The sequence below is a fragment of the Podarcis pityusensis genome (genome assembly GCF_964106645.2).
Source record: "Podarcis pityusensis genome assembly, chromosome: 8".
Lineage (NCBI taxonomy): Eukaryota > Metazoa > Chordata > Lepidosauria > Squamata > Lacertidae > Podarcis > Podarcis pityusensis.
In genome coordinates this window covers 62,014,341-62,038,342 of record NC_138033.1, presented here as the reverse complement: position 1 = coordinate 62,038,342, position 24,002 = coordinate 62,014,341, and the positions used below count along the sequence as shown (strand labels likewise).

The following is a 24,002-nucleotide window of genomic DNA, read 5'->3' as shown; positions in this document are numbered from 1 at the left end:
AACCAACTAAGCCACGGCGCCGGCCGGTAGGGTGAGCAGCGGAGCAGCCTTCATGTACCTCCGGGAGGGAGCAGGAAGGAGGAGGAGGAAGCGGCCTGCGGGAGATGCCGCCGCGGCTGGATCCGCACGTGGACGGAAGGCGTTCTTCTGCATTCCCACCCACCGCACTTCCTAAGGATCAGGGACCGGCATCGGGATTTATGTATTTTGGGGGGGCGGGGTGTTGAGGGCTTGTAGGGCTTGTCCTTCAGCTCAGCTTTGACTGAGAGAAGCGCTTTGCAAAGATGCGCAGAGGGAGAGCCCCTTGCAAAGATGCAATTTCCCAGGGAGTGGGACCCGCTGAACTCCAGCGGAGCTTACTCTGAGTAGACGTGGGTAGGCTTCAATAGGACCCTCCAGCGGCATCGCACTTCTCCGAGGGTCGATTCTGCTAGAATCAGCGGAGCCAACTTGAAAAACAATATTTGGGGGGGGGGGCAGGCAATTCCAGCCCCACACAATCGATCGCATAATAATGCAGCACACACACCATATTTGGAGATGCCCACTAACTTTTTGGGGGGGCCCTCAAATATTTTATTGGGGGGGAAGCCCCTAGGCCCCTGGGAGTTGGCTCCTATGGCTAGAATAGATCACAGCATTGTAGAGTAGGGTCATCCAGTCTAACCCTCTGCAAAAGTGGCTTGTGCTCTACCGACTGAGGTGTGTGCAGAAAACTTGCAGGGGATCAAACTTAGCTGGGAGGGCGGGGAGGGGAAGCTCAAGGCCTCCTCCCTTAACACCCCCCCCCCCAAAAAAAAACCAGCCTTGCACAGACTAAGGAGGCCATCACAACAAGGAAAGGCCACAGGGAGAGGGTTGTCTCTGGAAGGACTGGGGGCCTCAACACCCCATTGGCCTGTGCTTCTGAGCAGAGATGGTGGGTTGTAGCCAGGGTTTGCCAGAGACATTTGGCATTTGAGGCAAACCCCAAAGTGGCGACCCCTCCCCTTCTCCACCATGGAAGGAGTAAGTGGCGATCTACATAAAATCAAAACGTTGGAAGGGGTCCCAAGAGTCATCTAGTCCAGCCCCCTGCAATGCAGGAATCTCAACTATGGCAGATGGCCGTCCAACCTCGGCTTAAAAACCTCTAAGGAAGGAGTGTCCAACACCTCCCAAGGGAATCTGTTCCACTGTCAAACAACTCTTCCTAATGTTTTAGTTGGAATCTCTTTTCTTGTAACTTGAATCCATTGTTTCCGGTCCTACGCTCCAGAACAGGAGAAAACAAGCTTGCTCCATCTTCGATGTGACAGCCTTTAAGTTATGTGAAAAGGGCTCTCAGATCTCCTGTTGGTCTCCAGGCCAAACGCACCCAATTCCCTCAGGAACAAAAGGGGAATAAAAGTCTACGTTGGGATCTGCTGCCAGTGCCACTGCGGATCCTGACGCCTGAGGCAGTCACTTCACCTTGCCTCATGGCCCTGATTGTAGCAGCATCTATCAGTGGTTCTCAAACTTTTTTGGGCCATCAAAGTTCCATAAACTCATCTCCAGTGCTCCCTACCCTTTCCTACAAAAAGCATTATTCAGAATAGCGGTTTGTTCCCATGTTCCTTAAAACTGGCAGTCTACATTTATACACATACGCGTATCTACATTTGCAAATGCAACCAAATATGAACACACTTCAAAGATTCAAAACGTAGAAGTAGCCATCTTGGTCCATAAGAAAAATCCCAAAACCTGTATCGGGGCAATGCTTTTATTGGGCCAACCAAAATGTCAGAAAATTGTGGTCACACTTTCAAGTTCTCCAGAACTCTTCAGTTCCAAGGAACTGATTATTCAGTGTGGCAGCAACTAGTCTCTGCAGCTTCCTGCCTATTGATATTAACAGGCACCTTTGCTGTATTATTTCTGGCACCTGCTAAAGGCTTTTTGTTTAGGTAAATCTTCCAGAAATAGTTTTAAGATGTACTTTTATGCATTTTGATAAATTTCAGGTTAACTTGCTTTTAATGTTTGATTTTATCAATATTTTTAACGAACATTTCATATTCTATGTAAACTGCTTAGAGGTTATGTATGATTAAACAGCATATAAATCCTGTTAAATAAAATAATAAACAATATTAAATCAGGCTAAAAGATAACCAAAGGTGGAGGGGAGGAAAAAACTTGGCTGATGATGAAATTCATGGGATCTGCAACTGGTGAAAATCTCCAAGACTGAATGTGGGAGGCATTCAAATGACGCTCTGCTAAATGATAGAAATCAAACCTAACAGAGCTCCTAACAGAGCTTGCCTTGAATGTCAGCAACCTTCTCACACTTTCCTTTTCGAGGCTTTGATCAGATTGAAGCTTCATGGCTTGCACACTATTTTGTGACATTTTGATTGCCCTAATAAAGGTATTGCTCTAGTGTGGATTTCAGAATTTAAAAGACCGCAAGTTTCACCTCTCAGCTGGACTCGTGTTGCTTAATGGCGCCCATGTTGTTTAATTGTTCCGCACTAGATTGAGATTCATACGACTTTCCTTTCGCATCACTGGGTTACTTTTTCAATTACATTTAAGAGAGGGCCACAGTGGAACTAGAAGTTGTGTAAATCCACTTGGCAGTACTTATTTTTTTATTTTACGCTTGTCAACCAGTAGGACATAGTGGATCCTTCAAATGACTCTATTCCATAGGAATTTCAGTATGTAATTAAAGACTAAAAAAACAGTTCCGAGTTCTGTATATGCAGGCAAATAACTTTTATCGCTTTAAAAATTTCCAGCAATGGCCTGTTGCTGATTCCTTTAAAAATCAGGAGGCAATGGAGGCAATGGAGGGGGATCTGGCAGAACACTTTCTTTGTAACTTGCCAGCCGACAGAAAACACAATTGATTTCTACTTTGTCTTCATCATTGTGGAAGAGCAGGAAAGACTTCTTACATTCTTCACACTAGATTTTTTTATATAGAAAAAAATAATATATAAGTGGTTCAGACAAGAGGAATTTCCATTCTAAAAACAAACTGACATGCAGACCCATTTTTGCAAATGCTAATGAATGCTTAGCAGAAATCACTCTATAAGAGACATTCAGCACGTGCTCCTAATTTTTTAGTAGCATTTTACTAGGTGACAGACCATATTGGGTTCACTTAAGTCCCATCAAAATGAGCGGGGCAAGATAAAAATGACTTAATTTCTTGGTTGCAGTGCAGTGCAATCCTGTATGCGTTCAGTCAGAAGCAAGCCCCATTGTGTTTAATGCTGCTTACTTCCAGGAAAGAACAGGATTGTAGCCTTACAACTCAATCCTAACCATGTGTGCTCAGAAGTAAGTTAAGATTGCAATTCCATCTGGAATCAATACATTGTTTCGGCAACCGTACTGCATCCTGCATTTGAGATGCACTGCAGTCAGTCTGTGCAGGGATGACGATGTACCCAGACACATACATATGCAAGCTTGCCTACCTTCCCCCCAAATATTTTTTTGCTGCCATAGGAATGCCGGTAGCTCTTGTTCCTGTAGGGAAAGGATGTGGGGAAAGCACCAGCTGGCTGCTGGGAGTTATAGTCCAAAAGATCTGGAAGCAGGGAAGGCTGCTATGCACTATGGGATATGCAGCTTCCTGTTATTCAGATGTTCTCCTTTATGATGGTTTCCGATATTCAAGTGTGACATTCAAAACCAGTTCCAGAGTTCATCCCTGACTTAAATGATGCTCTGCCCTTCAACATTCTTTGATCCAAAGGCTGTGAAATGCACCTGTGGCTCGCAGAATGGACTTTAGAGCACACAGGATTCTGAGGTTGGGGTTTGCTAAAAGGAAAAGGAGGCAGCATATGGACATACAAATAGAGGGAAACATTCTTGTAGGGTAGTTACATCCAGGAGAGGAATAATAGACTGACCGTTGCTAACTTGGAGCCTCTTGTTCTAATGGCCTGGACCACCACAGGGACTTCATGGGCATCTGCAACGTCCCAAACTCTCAAAGTACAGTCCTGAAACAATGGAAGGATTTCTATCAATTTACAGCAGGGATGGGTAACCATTTTCAGGTCAAGGGCCACACCTTTGCATGTCATTGTGGGTGTGACTGAAATGCAAAAGTGGTCATGGCCAATTTTAAAATATTTAAAATGGAGGGGATCGAGGTGTGGGTGGGTGTACAGTTACACATATTTCTTGGCACCACAGACTCATAGCAGGAGGTTCATGAGAATGGTCTTCAAGGTTTTCTCTTTTTTTAGGACAAATTTGTCAGGGTTTTGAGGCAGTGGCGTAGCGTGGGGGGTGCCAGGGGGGCCGGCCGCACCAGGCGCAACATCTGGGGGGCGCGCTCGCTGCCTCCGGAGTCGCCGAAGAGCCTCGGGCGCAGGCTGTAGCAGAGCCCCATGTCTCGTGGAACCGACGAGCTGTGCGCGCGCCCGGGCTGAAGGCGTCCGGCAGGCAGCGGCTCTCAGCCCCGCGCGTCAGGGCCGCGGAGGACGTGCCAGGCAGCCCCTCCTCACAGCCCCGCCTCCGCTGCTGCTGCTGCAGCTGCTGGGCCATGTTGCATTTTCCTCGCCTTTCTGCCCCCCTCCTCCTCCGGGCAAGCGGCGTGCTTTGGGCGGCAGCGCCAGCAGCAACTCGACTCAGATCGGCAGGTTAGGGGTTGGGGGGGGCGCAAATTACTTGCCTTGCCCCGGGTTAGGGGGCGCAAATTACTTGCCTTGCCCCGGGTGCTGACAACTCACGCTACGCCGCTGTTTTGAGGGGCCCACAAAAACCCTTATGGGATTGAAGTATCACAATAAGGTATCTACGGAAGCAGTCGGGAGTGGGAGGAAGACAGCCACTGAACTATGTTTCCAATTATTTAACTAAGCTTACTGATGATACCTTTGAGGCAGATACAAGCCACTTCTTGTTGCTACTCAAGGCAATGTCTGTCACCCAACCTGCATGACCCTGCAAAGAAACATTTTCCGATTACACAAAAATGGGATTTTGTTCACCCTTAAGACATTTGTAGAGAGCCAAGTCCTACTGAACTAAGTGCAACATGCCTCTGAGTAAGCATGCTTATGGTTGCACTATTAGTTTCATTGTTATTTTATTTCAATACTGTACTACTGAAGGCCTTTTTCTGTTGTGAACGTCACAGATGAAAACTGCTTAGAGGTGCACTGTAAGATGTATTCTACATTCAAGATATTTGGGGTGTGAGTCTTTTGTGACTCTCTGGGGGGGGGGGGAACCCCATCTGTTTCTGGCATAATCTAATCAATACTTTGTATTTTTTCTTAAGCGCTTACATACAATTTTAATATATTATTTTAAATATAATATCTTCCACAGAACTTCATAGTGAATAGTTTTAATTACTGTTATGGAAGAACTACGGTTCTGTTTCCCTTTTCCGGCCGATGCATTTGTCATTCTGTCCGTTATGAGAAGGGGAGCAGCCCTACAAGAAAGGGGCCTCCTGCCAGGGTGGAAGTTCTGTTCTGATGCACACAAACATTGTCACCGTTCCCTCCCATGGCACCCACGGGTGTCAGGGTTCAGCCCTGCACATTTGTTTTGTTTCTATATTGGCCAGAAAGCAAAGCTTCCACTCCCATGTGGTGCTGAGAAACATTGACAGGAAAGGGAAGGGAAGGGAAGGGAGAAGGTGGAGGCTGCCTTTTTAAAAAAGAAAAAATATGGGACTGTCCCACTGCCTAGGAAGCTTTGAAGTGGGGAGTAAAGCAACTGGAGATGCTTTGCCTGTGAGTTTTAGTGTGTGTGTGTGTGTGTGTGTGTGAGAGAGAGAGAGAGAGAGAGAGAGAGAGAGAGAGAGACCTGTGTTACATTTTGTTTTCTGTGTGGGATTTGTGTATTTCATATGTGCGTGCTTTCAGGGAGGGGAGGGGAGGGGAGTTCTCTGAGCACCATCACTTTTCCTTCCACGAAGTTGAATTGCCTTCTGGAGGCAAATACGTTTTGGCACTTGGGGCTCAGACCAACCTCTGCCTTGCAACTCAGTTCCCTGGGCAAGTTATTTGCCTTTTGTGGCAGCCATTTCTGTTGTGGAGGTGCCCTGCCTCTGGGCCGGTCCAAGACATTTGGGCACCTGAGGCGAATCACAAACTGGCACTCCTCCCTCCCCCGCCACCAGGGAAGAAGCGAGGAATGAAGATCTACACCAGGAACAAGGAAGGAGTGAATATCGACATCAAGCACAGGGGGAAGTGTCAAAGCATCTTTACCCAAGGGTTGAAGTCCGAATCAAAGGGGCATCACAGGGGATCTACTGTCCTTGCGGATCTGGAAACCCAAGGCAGTTGCCTCACTTTGCCTCATGGGTGAGCCAGCCCTGCCCTGTCTGCAAGAGTTTATCAAATTTTGAACTGTGCCCACAGCCCCAAAAGCGGCTGGGGACCTTTAACCAACCTCAATCATTATTGAATATACAGGCCTCACAATATTATGGTTACTTGCAAGTGAAAAGTTAAAGCTATGGTTTTCCCAGTAGTGATGTATGGAAGTGAGAGCTGGACCATAAAGAAGGCTGATCGCCGAAGAATTGATGCTTCTGAATTATGGTGCTGGAGGAGACTCTTGAGAGTCCCATGGACTGCAAGAAGATCAAACCTCTCCATTCTTAAGGAAATCAGCCCTGAGTGCTCACTGGAAGGACAGATCGTGAAGCTGAGGCTCCAATACTTTGGCCACCTCATGAAAAGAGAAGACTCCCTGGAAAAGACCCTGGTGTTGGGAAAGATGGAGGGTACAAGGAGAAGGGGACGACAGAGGACGAGATGGTTGGATAGTGTTTTCGAAGCTACCAGCATGAGTTTGACCAAACTGTGGGAGGCAGTGGAAGACAGGAGTGCCTGGCATGCTCTGGTCTATGGGGTCACAAAGAGTCGGACACAACTAAACAACAACACAAGTGAAAATATTGGGTGTACAATTGCTGTTCAAAAAACTGTGATGCTTGATCATGAACCACCCTAGGAATTATGGTTTAGTTTCCTAGCAACCACAACTCAGTGGCTTAGTACCAAAGGTGGGAATGTGCAGAATATGGTTTCTGAATTGCACTATCAGGAGATATGTGGGCACTGCCCAATGGATCAGCTATAAAAGCAGAGAAATTGTCAGTGCTTTAAACATTGTTACTGGATATCAAACATGACATGAAGAGATGGAGAAAAAAAGAAACACCAATTTAATTATTCTTATAGAAAGAGCATTTTCAAAAAAAATTATCTTTCATTTAGGAACTGATCTTGCATAGTCAGTTGGAGTTTCACAGCTAACTTCTACAGAAGCAAAATTAAGTCCTCCTTTGCCCAGGCAAATGCTTACACAGTACCTTTAAACATAGCTTTTTATATGCCTCTCGCGAGTCCCAGATAACGATTGTTTTGTCATAACCTCCAGACACCACAAGCGATGCTGAAATATAAAATTATGTCAGGTGACTGCCTTGTGCTTTGTTATTAAATAAACTAAGATACATTCATGCAGGAAAAAGTGAATGAACGTTTGACTTTTAATACAACTGAAATACTGCATTAAGAATACTAAGCCATATCTTTCTATATAATAAAAATGTAAAAATGTCATCACGCAGCTCCCATTGGGAGATTTCTAGGCCACATCACAGGCCTGGATTTGCAGGAAGTCATGGCAGGGGAGGGGAGCAAAAGTGAAGGTGTGTTGCAAAACAACTGCGGTAATGGCATGAGAGCGAGAAGGGGGAAAGTGGGGGTTTAAAACAATGGCAGGAGTTTGAGTAAAGTGAGGATGGAAGCATACTTATAGGGGGAAAGTGGCTATTTTAAACAGTGGCAGAGGTTTGAACAGAACAAGTAGGGGCTGACACAGCATCACAGAGCTTGACATTTTATTTCACTGCTCAGACATGTTTACCTAACAATAGATCTTAATGAGCTTATCAATTAAGGAGTGTTCTAGAAGGCTGACTGAACAACAATCTACCGTAAGTCATCAAGTTCAGTCTACCTCAATTAAACGAGCAACCTTTTAATCAAAACGGAAAATCATTTCATTCTGAAAGTTGAGAACTTAATTAGTGGTTTGAGCATGACCCCTGTGACTCATCTGAAATAAACACACTTTTCTTTCACATTTATACATTTGCGTAGAAGGTGCCATTATATGCCATTTCACATTACTCACCATCCTTACTAATATCACAGCAGCCAACTATTCCTATGTGGCCCTGATCCAAAATAATGGGTCCATGGGAACGGAACTCCCCTGTCCTGATATCCCATAACTTTATGACTTCATCCCAACCTGCTGTGCACAAATAATGGCCATCCAAGGAGAAACGGCAATCTGCAATTGCATTGGTGTGTGCCCTGAAAAAGATGTGCAGATCACTGCAGCAGGATACCATCAAATTTACAGTGTTGACTCTTCTGTAGGGCACACTGTTTGACCTCAGCCCTGGTACTGCAGAAAAAACCCAGTTACTGGTCAGTTGCTGCTCTTTCTGGCTATCCTCATAACTGCAAATGCTTTTTGTCCCAGGAACACAATGCCCTCCAAAGGCTAGCTTTGGAGAATCACCTGTGAAGTGCAAGTAAAAGTAACACTAGTCTGGACATGGTAGATAAGGAGAAAAGATGAGTTGGGGCCAAGGATGTTCTGAGTGCAAACAGACATACTTTAAAAAATGGACTCCTGTTTTTTTTCTTTCTCAGAAAAACGGTTTGGCTTCAAAAAAGGAAAAAGAAGAAGTGCTATGAAATTAATGAAACAAACACTCTTTCATTAAAGGACCATTTTGTTAATATTTTTTAAAATTATATCTGGAAAAGCATTAAAAAACAGATAGTGTGGATATACTGAGCTTTGGTAGATTCAGCTGCCTGATACGTCACTGCCAAAATCAAAACAATACTGCTCAAAAAGTAGATAAAATCTTTTGAAAAGCTGAACTCTCAGCACTCACAAGTGGGAAAACACAGGAGGGTGACTATTATGTGGATGGGCCTCCCATAAAATGAGTGTGAAAAGTAGATTCCAAAATTAACATCTAGTTTAGTGGAAGTGGCCACATTACCGATTTAACTGCTACAGATTTTACACTAATAGGAAGCAGACTTCACGAGAGCCACATCAGTAGCTGCTTCACTGTCTCTTTTACCGCTCAATTGTGACTGTGGTAGACTGTGCTATAATATCCCAGAATTTTAAAGACATGTCAGATGACACTGTAGCTATTCGTTGGTTCTGAGGATCAAAACGACACCTTCTCACTGTGCTTCTGTGATACTCTGAAAGAAAGAAACACTCCAAGTAACAGGCTGCAAGCACTTTGGACAAGGTTAGAGCTACCAGCTAGTCTGATGGTTACTCACATCTGAGTTTCAGCTTATTGTCATGGTTTTGTTTTTTTTAATGTACATCTCTATAGTTCCAAAACACAGCAGGAACTGAAACACTTGCACACACAATAACTAAGCATCTAAGTATGGGGCAAAATGTCAGTTTAATAATGCTGAAGTAGTGGCAGTAAGACTGTCTTGATTATTATTTTTTTGGAGTCAGTTTACCCACCCACCACTTGAGTTCCGATTTATTCAACTTTTAGCAATTTTACACATCAAAAACTAGCCTTAGAATTCACTGTTAATTCAATTGGCTCAATTTTGTGCCATAGGAATGTATCCTCAGGAGATATATGTGGTGTGTGTATTTTTATAGGTTTGGGGGGGTGGGTCAATCTGGATGATGCCCATTGGTCCCTTCCAAACCTGTGATCCTGTGCGAGGTTAGAATCTACAAGAGGAAACCTGGTAAACTGGTCAGATTAATTCCTTTGTTAAGGTCATAGCCTTAAGTACTGCTATTTACATGTCCGAAGAGGTTGCCATAGAGACAAATGGACGGGCCGTTTCCCAACTCACCTGGCTTGATGTCATCCTAGGATGGGGAACAATAGGCTGGGGAGGGGGGCTGTGCATGTGTGAATTTTGGCAGACACTGGAAGCTGGAGACTGCAGAGCCATGTCTTGCTCTGTGCTGGACTCAAAAACTGTGACTTGAGGCTTCCCTAGAACATTAAGATCTGTTGGGGTGTTCATGCTGCGAGCCTCTCCATCCTATGCTTAGATCATATATGTTTCAATAAAACCATATATTCAAAAGATACCACAGTATATCCATTGGCTGTCATTCAAAGGAAACCAGACCCTAGGTAAGCACAGACACCTGTGGAATATCTTGCTACACAGAGATTGGGGTGCATGCAACAATATATACACACACAATTTCATTGGGTACTTGGCAAACAGTGCTTTCCATTTATAACCATACGTGCATTAGTTGTCATGATAAACCACATAAATAGGGTCACTGAAGCTTTCAGCTGTACTGTGTGCTGTATTGTGCTCTACAACAAAGCAATAGAGCAGAACTAAAATATTTAACAATGTATTAAACAGTATGTACAAAGACATGCTCCTTCTAGGGTGATATGTAAGAAATCCATATATACTCTAGATTCAGGTAAACATGTATCAATATGCAAACGGGCAGGGGCACAGCAAAACAGAATCGTATCCTGTACACGTCCCACTGAAATGAGAGGCATGTGTACGTCTGGGAGTCATTCAACAGGTATAAAGAAAAGGATCGTGACCAAGTTTTAAAAATGTTACCTCTGACATATGCCACCTTTTTCGCATCTTCTACACCACAAATGAATAAAGCATTTTCCAAATCTGAACTGGAGGCGACGTATTTGCCATCGTGAGAAATATGGCATGAAGTCACAAGGCCATCCTGCTCTAGAGTCCACTGGAGAAGAGAAGAGAAGCCCTTGAGGTTATGCTTTTAGGGTTAACGATCAGCCAAGGACCAAACTTATACACACATGAGCCCAGATGCAGCTCAAGTTACTTGTGACTGAGACCAAGGCGACACTCCCACCATGTACCTGGCAGCGTGCAGAGGGCAGACTGGATCACGCTCGCGGGTTTTAAAAAAAGAATATTTAACTCACTTCTAAGCATTTATACAAGATGTGACCGGAAAGTTCGGTGAACGGTCACAGAAATCGGACAGCGAGAAATACTCGAGCATACAACCAGCATCGGAAACCCACAAAATGCTCAAAATTGTGTACAGAGATGAAGCTGTAACCTGAAAGACAGTGTATGAGTGGTTTAAGCGTTTCCACGAAGGTCGGCAAACCATCGAAGATGTCCAAACTGCTGTGACAAGGGAACTGAAAGCAGTATGAAAAGAGGACTTCTCCAGAAGTTTCCAACAGTTCTACAAACCTTGTCAACGCTGCATTGTATCAGAGGGGGCCTACTTTGAAGCCCTGTAAGGTGTGTATGTTCGAATATTTCTCGCTGTCCGATTTCTGTGACCATTCACCGAACTTTCCGGTCACACCTTTTATTTATGCCTCAGAACATTCTGAGATAAGGCTATGGTTCACGCCCGCCCCAGTCCTGTTTAGTAGGAACAGTAAGTAAGTACTGAAAGCTTAATCCTGGTCAGAGCCAGAATCCTGGTCAGAGACAGAAATCGTATATGAATACATGAAATGCAGCACAAGTTTATCTTTTGCTATAATTTTTTTTATTGTTTTGGTTTTTTAATCACATGATCAAAATCTGTACCAATTGAATTAGACCATTAGGGTGCAACCAAACATTACACACAAATGAATTTAACCCATTCTTATGGAAGGCCCTCCACATGAACGCTTGCTTGACACCCATTCAGATATGTCACACTGGTTGGTGCCAAAGACCTTTCTGTTTTCCCAGGACTTTCACTCTAAGGTGTTCTGTCACTGGCTGCTGTTTTCACGCAGTTTCTGACTGTGTGCTTAATTTTTAAAATTATATTTCTGATTTTTGTTAGCTTATCCTTGGAATCCGTTTGAAGCCCAGGCAGAAATCCCCACAGAAAAATCAACGTTTGTTCGAGAAAAGTCGTTTTGGGAGGAGTTGATTTGCAGCAGACAAGTGCTGAGATTACTGTATTATTGTTATTTATTAAATTTATATACTAACCTTTATCTGAAGATCACAGGCCGGTTGACAACATAAAAACACAAAATGCATAACATAATAGTAATAAAAAAACTATAACCCCACTACCACCAATTTTCACTGCAAGAAGCGTCACCAAACTATTCCCCCATTGCAAATGACTGCATGTGTTTGCAAGGATAAACATTTGAGTAAAAGGGAAGTTTAGTTTCTAGTGATTAAATAGGGAGTTTTTAATTAAAAAATCAATACATACAAGCACTTTCCCTGTTTCCGTATCCCAGGCCCTTAGACTTTTATCATATGATGCTGTTATCAACCTAAAACAATAAACACATTTACATGTTGAAAGACAGCAAAAATGTTTGATTCATGCTAATTATTATTATTATTAAGATAGCAATAACAAATAGCTTATGAATGTGCTTTATGCTCCGCTCCCATATTCTGGAAAGATTCATCCTCCATCATATATAGTATTTAGTGCTTCTGCTTGTTCCCTGCCTCAAAAGCATGAGTTGGAATGGTTTTCTGCTTAACCTGGGATTTCTAGGCGTGGGTCCAAGCGGTTTCCCCCTTGCCCAGCTCCTTTCGCAGGGAAAACCTGCTCTTTAGTGCAAAATAGGAGCAAATGTCAATCTGGAGAAAACCCAAATTGTGTTTGCTCCGATTGACTGCTAAAGAGCTGTTTTTCCTGTGGGAAAGTAGCAGGAAAGGAGGAAGCATGGATAAGCCCTCAGTATAAGAGAAATGACACTATAGATATGTCTTCAAATACTACAGCTCCATTTTGTTCATTAGAGTTATACTCAAACTGGAAACTGGGATGTTCCACATTTGCAAATCAACTGGTGCTCTCTCTCTCTTTTATGTGATGTGCTTATGGAGGAAGCAGAAAACCCTGGGAAGCAGGAAAATACAAACCGCTCACTCGGCTCATAAGACATTTAAGGGGGGAAATCATATGACTTAGTTGTGGCCACTGGGTAGGATGGCATTGTTTCTCAAAATCCCTGTGCCAGCCCACTTTTAAAGTGGCAACAAAAATGTCTGCCCCTATAGCAATTAAGGAGCACAGCCAGGAGTAATGTAACTTAGGAGGAATCCTATGTTCTCTGGGGCCTTGTTCCTTTCCCCTGTGTAACATTATGCAGAAGCGGCATACATTAAATCTCTCCTACTGCAGTTAATGGACAGCCTCAGACAACCACTTCTCTCAGTCCCACAGCATCAGGAGCCCAACTAATTCTGCAAGCCTCCACAGCCCATCGCCGCATGGTTGCAAGGTGCCTCTGGAGAAATTGTACCTTGTGTATTAAGGCCTGCTGAATGGAGCCACATCACTTTCAGAGTCATAGACTCCCATAAGTCATAAGTCTGTGCTGTTCCACTGGCCCATGCTTCCAAGTTAGTTCTGTTTGGCTGTGCCCCTGGGCGCTATGCACAGTGCTAAGAGAGCAGGAAGGCTGGGATCCTGGGAGGCTGATCAAGCCAGTCCTCCTTCTGCAGTGCCTATGTGGCAGTGCAGTTGCTGTCTGGAGAAGTCCTGCTGTGCCCTCACCTAAAATAACTGCTGGTAGAGCAACCTGGCAGATGAACTTTGTCTTGTGGGCATCATTTTTATAACCTCCTGAACTGAAACTCAAATCCAACCTTGGTGCTCTTTCACACTAATCCTCCCGGAAGCTTCTGGTGCTGCTCTGTATGAGTTTACTCTATTATAGTGGTACCTTGGTTCTCAAACTTAATCCGTTCCAGAAGTCCGTTCCAAAACCAAAGCGTTCCAAAACCAAGGCACACTTTCCCATAGAAAGTAATGCAAAACAAATTAATCCGTTCCAGACTTTTAAAAACAACCCCTAAAACAGCAGTTTAACATGGATTTTACTATCTAACGATACCACTGATCCATAAAATGAAAGCAATAATCAATGTACTGTACTATAAAATAAATAAGACAGTATTGTATATGATAAAAATGAAAATTTAATTTTTCTTCTTCTCTGCACTAATGATACTCATTGTTTGGATGGGGGGCTTTTATCCATTTTTGCAATCAATCAATCAGTAGCTGAACTGGGTTCCACACAGTAACAAAAACAGATTAACAGAAAAAGCCTCAAAAACAAAAAATAAATAGCAAAAATCTGACCGGACACAGGTTAGAGCTCAACGTCGAGCCTACCAAGTGGCGATAGCGACGGCGAAGAAGACTTTCTTCACCGCCTCTATTGCATCTGCAGAAATAGTAGCAGGAGACTCTTTCAGGTGGTTCGCAATTTAACGGAACCACCTTTACCACCGGGGCCTTGTAAAGACCCCAAGATCTCCTGCAACGATTTTGCAAAGTTTTTTGCAGATAAAATCACTCATATTCGGAAGGAGCTAGACACCACCGTGGGAGCAGGGCCAGGGCGGGAGAGTGCTAGTGCTCTGTCTGGTCAAGTTGCATGGAATCAATTTCAATCCGTTACCCCCGAGGATGTGGACAGGCTGCTTGGACGCGTGAAACCAACCACCTGTCTCCTTGATCCTTGCCCATCCTGGCTAATAAAAGCAAGCCGGGAAGGGCTGGGCGATGGGCTCTGCGGGGTGGTGAATGCTTCCCTCTCTGAGGGAACATTCCCAGATCCGCTGAAAGAGGCGGTCATTAAGCCGCTTCTTAAAAAACCATCTTTAGACCCGGCCAGTATGGCCAACTATCGCCCAGTCTCAAATCTTCCATTCTTGGGCAAGGTGATTGAGCGCGTGGTTGCTGAACAACTCCAGGCACGCCTGGAGGATGCGGACCATTTGGATCCCTTCCAATCGGGATTCAGGCCTCACCATGGGACTGAAACTGCCTTGGTCGCGCTGGTTGATGATCTCCGGTGAGCTAGGGACAAAGGTGAGAGTTGTTTCCTGGTTCTGCTGGATCTCTCAGCGGCCTTTGATACAATCGACCATAACATCCTTCTGGACCGTCTAGAGGGGCTGGGAGCTGGGGGCACTGTTATACAGTGGTTTCGCTCCTTCCTCCTGGGCTGTGTTCAGAAAGTGGTGGTGGGGGATGAGTGTTCAGACCCCTGGGCCCTCACTTGTGGGGTGCCTCAGGGTTCTGTCCTCTCCCCCATGCTTTTTAACATCTATATGAAGCCGCTGGGAGAGATCATTATGAAGCCGCTGGGAGAGATCATTTGGACTGGGTGTCTATCAATATGCAGATGATACCCAGCTCTACCTCTCTTTCAAATCAGAACCAGTGAAGGCGGTGAAGGTCCTGTGTGAGTGCCTGGAGGCGGTTGGAGGATGGATGGCGGCTAATGGATTGAAGTTGAATCCTGACAAGACAGAAGTATTGTTTTTGGGGGACAGGGGGCGGGCTGGTGTGGAGGACTCCCTGGTCCTGAATAGGGTAACTGTGCCCCTGAAGGACCAGGTGCGCAGCCTGGGAGTCATTTTGGACTCACAGCTGTCCATGGAGGTGCAGGTCAATTCTGTATCCAGGGCAGCTGTCTACCAACTCCACCTGGTACGCAGGCTGAGACCCTACCTGCCCGCGGACTGTCTCGCCAGAGTGATGCATGCTCTAGTTATCTCCCACTTGGACTACTGCAATGCGCTCTACGTGGGGCTACCTTTGAAGGTGACTCGGAAACTACAACTAATCCAGAATGCGGCAGCTAGACGGGTGACTGGGGGCGGCCACCGAGACCACATAACACCGGTCTTGAAAGACCTACATTGGCTCCCAGTACGTTTCCGAGCACAATTCAAAGTGCTGGTGTTGACCTTTAAAGCCCTAAACGGCCTCGGCCCAGTATACCTGAAGGAGCGTCTCCACCCCCATCGTTCTGCCCGGACGCTGAGGTCCAGCGCCGAGGGCCTTCTGGCGGTTCCCTCATTGCGAGAAGCAAAGCTACAGGGAACCAGGCAGAGGGCCTTCTCAGTAGTGGCGCCCCCCCGTGGAACGCCCTCCCATCAGATGTCAAAGCGATAAATAACTACCTGACATTTAGAAGACATCTTAAGGCAGCCCTGTTCAGGGAAGTTTTTAATCTGTGATATTTTACTGTATTTTTGGTTTCTATGGAAGCCGCCCAGAGTGGTTGGGGAAACCCAGCCAGGTGGGCGGGGTACAAATAATAAATTATTATTATTATTATTATTATTATTATTATTATTATTATAAAAACAAAAGCACCAAACTTAATCCATTCCAGAAGTCCATTTGACTTCTGAAACGTCTGAAAACCAAGGCACAGCTTCTGATTGGTGCAAAGGCCCCAGAAACAATAGCCGACAGCTGCAATGGATGTTCAGCTTCCGAAAAACGTTCAAAAACTGGAACACTTATTTCCGGGTTTTTGGAGTTTGAGAACCAAAGCGTTTGAGAACCAAGGCATTTGAAAATCAAGGTACCACTGTATAGGCATTTCTGCTCTTCCTTGACCATGCAACCATCTCCTCTTGCAAAGAAAATAAAATACTCTGTTCACACAGACACCCAGCAGAATGGGAGTGGTTGGCATGGTCTGATGATGAGTGTTTTGAGGAAGCATTTGGGCCACAGCAGGTCTTGAGCTTTCTCCTAGATAGACCTTGCACTTCCCATGCTTGTTTCCCACCTATTGTGCTCTGAAGCTGGCTGGGAATTGTGACTGGAACAGTCCTCCTTTCTTCCCTGTTGGCCTGCTTGGCAAAAGGCTAGCTGCTGCAGACGGCTTGTGTTTGCGCTGCCAGACAATTTGTACCCATGTCAGACAGCCTTGGAGTCTGTGGCAGCTGCCCTGCAACACGGCGGAGAAGCAACTGCGTCTCGTGCTGGTTGCCTGGTTTTCCGTGCATAGACTAGGCGGGAAGACATTCAAGCTTCACCACATCCTGCCTTATATCATGGGGTCATTCAGCTGTCGCCCCTGCATGGCTAATATTGGGTTGTCGTTGGGAAACGGGGCAGGATTGCCAGAGATGCAGTCGCTGCACTGTTGTTGCTGTTGTTGCTATTATGGCTTTTGTTCCTATGGCGACTGTTGAAATGTTGCCTCTGCTGCTGATGGCTGTGCACAGAATCCCAACGATGGAGTGATGGATGCCTGATGTACTGAGACCACAGGATTGAGCTGTCATTGGACTCAATTTAGAATTTGCATGCTATTCTGAATATGAGGTTTTCTGGGGCTAGCTTTCCTGTGCATTTTCCGGCAGCTGATGTTGCTTGGTAACTGCTCTGTCATTGACACAGCAGTAAAAAAAAAAAGCACTAAGGCCCATTATACAACAAAGATATTCAATTATATTTATTCCAAGGTGGATAAGTATCTATATTTGTCTCCCACGGTTTATTTTTCAGCACCCTCCACTAGACCAAAATAACAATTTTTCTTGACTAACCCAGAACGTAAGCACTGTTATCCTAATGGCCTTTCAGTATTTTGACAACTAATGCAGTGGTCTGGTCTGTGCATCCTTTTAAACCATAAGAGACATTTCGCTCTGGTGTAAGACGAATGAGCAGTGAGCTGGTTCATGTAGCTTAAAAGTCCCAGCTACTCCTGGCCACACAATGCTATGAGCAAAAAAGTGCAAAGTCTTGACTTGATGTGTCATCTGAACTCAGGATCAGCTTGTGAGTTATTTTTTCTTCGATGAGCAGTAGCCCAGGTTTGTTCTTGGCTTAGCACTCATGGGTTGTTGGGGAAAACAAGCAGCCCAGGTTCAGATGACAGGACAATGCGAAGTTCATGATTTATTTCAGCACAGTCAGGAGCAAAGGAGGAGCAAAGCAGGGATTTTTGAGCATGCTGGGCATTGGCGTGAAATTGCAGTTAAACATTAGGTATGGTTTAACGTGGCATGAAGATGATTTTGTTATCATGCTTGTTTGCTTTCCTCTTATCTATAACCAGTTTGGATAGCTAATGTCTCTTCTAAATTAATTAGCCATAATGCGAAAGCATTGATTTAATTGGATATATTGTACTGATTTGCATCGCTGTTGTCTTTTAATGAATAGAGTTAAAAAAACAAAAGAGTGGTTTATAGAAACTCTTCATGCTTCTTAGCTGGCTCTCCACTCAGTTCTGACAACAGTTGCACTGACGTCTTAAATTCAGCAATGTGGCAAATAAATGTGGGAGCAAAAGGAGGATTAGCTTATCTCCGTCCCTTGAAGATGGCTCTGCAAAACTGTACATCTTCACATAGAATTTTCTTCTCATATCAGCTGCACTCACTGAATGCATCTGATCTCTGCAAGTGGCATGATGATGGTGTCTGGTGAGACCCCAGCCACCCCATCATCTTCCATTTGTCCCAATATGAACTCATGGAGTAGCTCCTCTCTTGGCTCCTCCACATTGCAGCAGCCAGGCTCAGTGGCAATACTCTCTCCCAAGGAATAATTGGTACATCTCTCGCAGCAAATACAACAGTTTTGTGGCACCTTAAAGACTGGCATCTATAATATGGCATAAGCTTTTGCGGACTTCATTACATGTGGTAGTAATACTATATCAACACTGAGTTAAAATCTAATTATTCTATTTACTTTTTTTAATAAAAAAGATTCAAGTATTTTATAAGATATATGTAACAACACAGCCATGGTAATAATTTTTCCTACTGGCTTTCTAAGGCAGGACTGCATTGACCGTTCTGTTTTGTCATCATTCTTTTCCCTGTTCCTATAAACCCACTTGCTGAATATAATTAGTTCCTTGGCTTACTAATTAATATATAAAATGCAACAGTGTTATCACCTTTTATTATCAGGACTCAGGCAGCATTCAGAAATGGGCCCAGTGTGCTCACCTTCAAAGGTCTGAATACAGACAGCACCGGCAATATCCTTCAAGAAATAAAGATAAACTTGGTTATTCAGTAGTGTGTTCAGACCGAAAAAGACAATGAAGGCTAATTCATAGCACATATTTTTTCACTTAATTATTCTAAATAGTTCTGCTTATAAGCTGCCTGCAGAACTTGCATCCGATAAATCAATTACCTCTGTTTACCTGATGAAGCCACATGATACACTGGCTGCTTGATACATTTATCTCTTCAAAAAGAACTATTTTGGGCTATTTGAAGGCAAATGCAACCACACAGGGCATAAACTGTATTCTTATTCTCTGCCCAGTGTCTCAGGTTCAGAGGTACCCACAATGCAAAAGTGGAATGTTTTCCCCACATTTCCATTTATATTATTTATAGCTTCTAACCTTTCTACTCTTTTTTTAAACAATAATATATACCAAACCATCACCACACCCTACAAAAATGAGCTCTGCAGGCCAAGCGTTCATTGTGCAAGTAGTGGGAAAGTTACCACTTTAATTTTGCAAGTAAAATTGTGTCAAATACTTTACAGTTCAATCCTATATATGTCATTTCAGAAATAAATTCCACTGAGTATAATGGGACTTACTCCAAGCTGAGTGTGCAAAGGAGTGCGACCTTAGAGAGAGTGTATGTTTGGTACTTTCAACAATGATTCACTTAACCTTTGTGCTAATATGATAAATTACAGTTTAGACTTCAGAGCAATATGATGAATTAGATTTCTTGCTTCAGGTCTGTAACAAGCTCACCCAGAGTTTCACTGTGCTGTCATAAGAGCCTGAAAGAACTTTTGTTTCATCAAAACAGAAATGACAGGAGGTCACAGCTGCTGAATGTCCTTTTAAAATTTTAAAATGAATCTGTGAAAGAACAGAGTATCTCATGTTATCTTCTGTCAATGTTTTTTTGTAGATACACCAGTCAAGAACAGGGCTGTACAAAGTGTAATTAGAAATACCTTCTGTTCTGTCAGTTTCTCTCTTGCACGTCCACTGAAGCCAATTTACATGAATCCTGAGCAAATGGCTCACTGGAGTCTATTTTAAATCTCTCCACATGTGAATTGGTTCCTGGTGGCTGCTGATGGTTGTGTGAAGCCGTTGCTACTGGCTTCCTAACAACGTTTTTATCTGGGTCTGAAGAAAGGTGCTACATGACACCCCTGATACTGCAATCCTAATCTCATTTCCCAGGGAGTAAACCCTATTGAATGCAATAGGGCTTACTCCTGAGCAGACATGGTTAGAATTGCACTCAGTGCCTTTTAAGAGATTTCCTTATCAGGTGACTACCAACATTTCTTAGATGAAAATAGGGATGTCTCATTCCTTAACGATAATTTTACTATTTATACTGCCACACATCTTACTGGGTTGCCCCAGCTTCCAACATATATAAAAACATAATTAAACATTAATAAATCCCTTCTCTATACAGGATTGCCTTCAGACGGCCCGGGGGGGGGGTCAGATAACGCCATACCCTCCAACATTTCTCCAATGAAAATAGGGACGTCTTATGGAAAAGCAGGACATTCTGGGATCAAATCAGAAACCGGGACCGTTTCTCTAAACCAGGGATGTCCCTGGAAAATAGGGACACCTGGAGGTCCGCAGTCCTACTCAGAATTAGATCTATGGGCGTAGCCAGGATGGGGGGGGGGGCAGGCCTTTTGTTGGGAGTGCAAAACCTCAGTTTGCTATGTATTTTTATTGATTGGGGGGGGCAGCTGCCCCTCCCTGCCTACGCTCATGATTAGATCCATTGAAATTAATCAGCAGGACTAATTTAAGAGGGGTCTACCCTTACAACAGGACTAATACCATACCACCCAACGATGCACCGCTTCTTGCAGGAACGAGAAGTCGATGTTAATCAAAGAAATAAATCCATAGACAGGTAACTTGCGCCGCCCCATTATCACGCGGCCCGTACAACTCGCCCCACCCGCTTCGCCGCCGCCACCCCACCTTGGCCAACTTCTCATGGTCCCCCTCCCAGGCCTGCGGCGAGCGGGTCTCGGTGGCCAGGGGGTCGTCCGGGCAGACCATCGGCGGAGGCGCCATCTCCAAGGGCGGGAACCCTCCCCTCCCTTCCCCGACGGCAACCCTCCCCTCCCTTCCCCGACGGCGGAGGCAGCTACTCCGGGGGTCGCTTTCCCTCCTGCTCCTCCGCCGCCGGCGGCCTCCCAAACGCTTAGCAACCGGCCTGGCTCGCGGCTTCTCCCGCCAGCCCCTTCCTCCTCTCTGCCGTCGGGGAAAGAGCCGCCTTGCCCCCGTGCCTCCCCTCTAGGCCTGAGGCGAAGCCGTGCGCCCGGATTCCGAGATCACCGAGCGCTTCTCGGCTTCCTTCCCGGGAAAAGGCTCGGCGCCGCTTATGGGAGCAGAGTTTGCACCTCTGAAAACAAATCGGGAATTTGTACTCTGCACAAGCCCGGGGGCACTCTCCTTGACGCCTCAGAGCGCGAGTTCTTTTAAAATAATAATACAGTAATCATAATCTAATTAAAAAAACACACAAGTATTTTGAGTACAGTAAAGTACAACGCACGTGCGTACACACACATAGCAAAATCAAGAACATTTTCTGGGAAGGCTAGAAGGAAACGGCTATAAGGTGACAGACAACAACACACCAAACCCAAAACCAAAGTGTTTGCCCCTCAGCAGTGGATATTTGCAACGCAATCTTAGGCATTTCTATTCCTGCTGAGTTCAGTGGCGCTGACTTGGAGATAGGTGGATCATGGGACAGATGAAGTTAATAGCCCAGTAGCTTATATGCACTTAAGTCTGATACACAAAACACAACAAAAAAGGAACTTCAGATTTTATGGCCCAGAGCAAGGAGCTGAGGGTTTGCTTTGGGTCACACAACTAATCCCATAATCACACACCCAGCCATGGGTGTAGCTGCCCCCCCCCCATCAATACTAGCATACTGAGGTTCTGTCCCTCCCCTCCCAGATCCTGGCTATGCCAGCAGTCTCCTCTGTAAACTAAGTCATGAATCACATCTAAGCCTACACTTCTCTCTTTTTAAATGCTAGTGTTTTTATTTAGATCTCATTGATGTACAGGCATGCATTTTTGTAGAAACGTTTTTTAAATTTAATTTTGATATATATAAAAGGAGGGAAAGAACAGAAAAAGTCCACGTCGATAATGTAGGTATAATAACAAAACCCAACAGTAAGGAAAACAGATCACATCATGCTGATCATTGTAATTTAACAAGGGATCAAATCAAGAGTTCCGTATCTCAAGAGAGTTTGCTGGCTGTTGCAAGTAATGTTTGCCAAAATATGTTACAAAATCTCAGCAAATAGTGGGAAAGGCGTCAGGTTTAGCAAGATCCCACAGTGCCTGAAGATGGAACGTAAGCTTTTCAGAAAGAGCCATGTTCCACACTTTTTGTACTACACAAGGATGTCCATGTTTTGTAAAGTTTTCAATTTTTCCACAATGGTCAACTCAGGCAGCTACCAATAAAGAAAAGCAAAATATATTGAAACAGAACATCTTGGTTATTTCCTTTGAAGATGGAGAGAAGGGCCAGCTGCAGTCTCATCTAAATTGCTCCTATTATTGCAGTCCTGGGTCTTGAGGCATTTCCACCATCACTTTATTTATTTCATGAAATTTATACACTGCTTGAATGTAATAAAATAAAATAAAATAAAATAAAAAATTAAAGTAGTTTACAAAAAAAAGATAAAACAATAAAATCATTATAAAGTGAAAATAAGTACCACATTCAGGGGCCACATTAGACAAAAGACAAGAAATTTGAACTGGGGCTCTGTCTCACTTATGCCAAAGTTTTAACGCTGTTTCCCTAATATGGACTGAAATAGATTTCAATGGTTTTTCCCATCCATATTTTATCCTACTGTCTTACCTTCCCATAGATTTTTGTACAGCTAAAACCCTTTATTTCCATGAACTAGGCCCTTTCCAAACCCCATATTTAAGATGATAGCCTCCCAATCTTGCTAGAGGTCTAGTGTGTGGATCTGACCACAGATGGTCTATCTGATATACTTGTATCTATCCTGCGTCCAGGTCACCAAAGTCCAGATGAAGCTGCTCTTGGGTGACAGGAACATCATACCGGAAAAAAAGTTACACATTCTGATATAGCCTTGTTTCCCATTTTGAGAGGACCCTAGATAAGGTAGGATTCAAAACAGGAGTAAGAGACTGCAATGTGGTCAGTGGTGAGAAGACTGGAGAAATAAGAACTGTGACATATTCTCCATACTGGAAATGTACTCATACTAAAAGGGTTTTTAAAACAACAACAAACCACAACCATATTCATATTTTGAATGGTAGTATCCACAAGAGCCCCAGGTCTAGCACATTTTTCCTCTTAAGGCTGTCCAATGCTTGCTTTGTCATCAATATAGGGGATATTTGGCAAACCTGGAATGCCCCATAGTACAGAGCAATATTGTAGGGACAGGCATTTGACAAGGTCTTGTGCTGAAGGAAAAGTATTGGGCTCGATGCAATTCAGTGCCATATACAGAAAACACTTTTCTGGATGTGTGGGGTATATGTTGTGTGGGGGTCATACATTAGAAGCTCAGCTTTCTCCTTCCACTCTCTAATGTGCTGTAGTGGTTATAGAGTACTGAACTTTCCCATCCTTCCATAAAACCCCTCTAAATCCCATAGAATTTCTATTGCAGTACAAAAGCAACTACAGTGGTGCCTTGCAAGACGAAATTAATTCGTTCCGCGAGTTTTTTCGTCTTGCGGTTTTTTTCGTCTTGCGAAGCACGGTGTTGGAAAAGTTTTGGAAAAGCTTCAAAAATCACCAAAGTCTTCAAAAAAGGCTACCACACCGCGTGCTATGAGTTGCTCCTCGAAGTCAAGTCGCAACTGTATTAACGGTTTTAAGAAAAAGGAAACAAACTTGCAAGACGTTTCCGTCTTGCGAAGCAAGCCCATAGGGAAAATCGTCTTGCGAAGCAACTCAAAAAACCAAAAACCCTTTCGTTTTGCGAGTTTTCCGTCTTGCGAGGCATTCGTCTTGCGAGGTGCCACTGTATCAATATGCACGACTTATGGTACATCTGACACTTGAATGCAGATGCTCCCATGGTACAGGTCATTCCATTTCTCCCCTCCCACACTGAGGATGCTTTCTGCAGCTCTTGAG

The 24,002-nt window shown here is 44.2% G+C and overlaps 1 protein-coding gene across 2 annotated transcripts; it reads right to left on the bottom strand.

The window, feature by feature from the left end:
- Positions 1–2,589: 2,589 nt before the first annotated feature.
- Positions 2,590–20,932, bottom strand: WDR88 (WD repeat domain 88). Of its 2 annotated transcripts, none has more exons than XM_081016678.1 (11): positions 20,804–20,932; positions 19,583–19,693; positions 18,752–18,840; positions 12,268–12,331; positions 10,662–10,800; positions 9,146–9,275; positions 8,170–8,354; positions 7,340–7,422; positions 4,876–4,944; positions 3,903–3,995; positions 2,590–2,940 (listed from the first exon to the last, which is right to left on the bottom strand). In XM_081016678.1, exons 1-11 carry the CDS (start codon positions 20,897–20,899, stop codon positions 2,794–2,796), a joined length of 1,206 nt encoding a protein of 401 aa, XP_080872804.1. In that variant the 5' UTR covers positions 20,900–20,932; the 3' UTR covers positions 2,590–2,793. The 2 variants fall into 2 exon arrangements, with proteins under 2 accessions (XP_080872804.1, XP_080872805.1); XM_081016679.1 differs by lacking the exon at positions 20,804–20,932 and adding an exon at positions 20,662–20,766.
- Positions 20,933–24,002: the final 3,070 nt, after the last annotated feature.

Excerpts from the sequence above, each read along its gene's own strand:
- WDR88 (XM_081016678.1), bottom strand. The coding sequence starts at position 20,899 with ATGGCGCCTCCGCCGATGGTCTGCCCGGACGACCCCCTGGCCACCGAG. Across the intron at positions 10,801-12,267 it reads CGGAAACAGGGAAAGTGCTT|TGGACTCTAGAGCAGGATGG; the intron begins GTATGTATTGAT and ends TCTCTTCTCCAG. Across the intron at positions 2,941-3,902 it reads GAGGCTCCAAGTTAGCAACG|TGTGAAGAATGTAAGAAGTC; the intron begins GTCAGTCTATTA and ends AAAAAAATCTAG.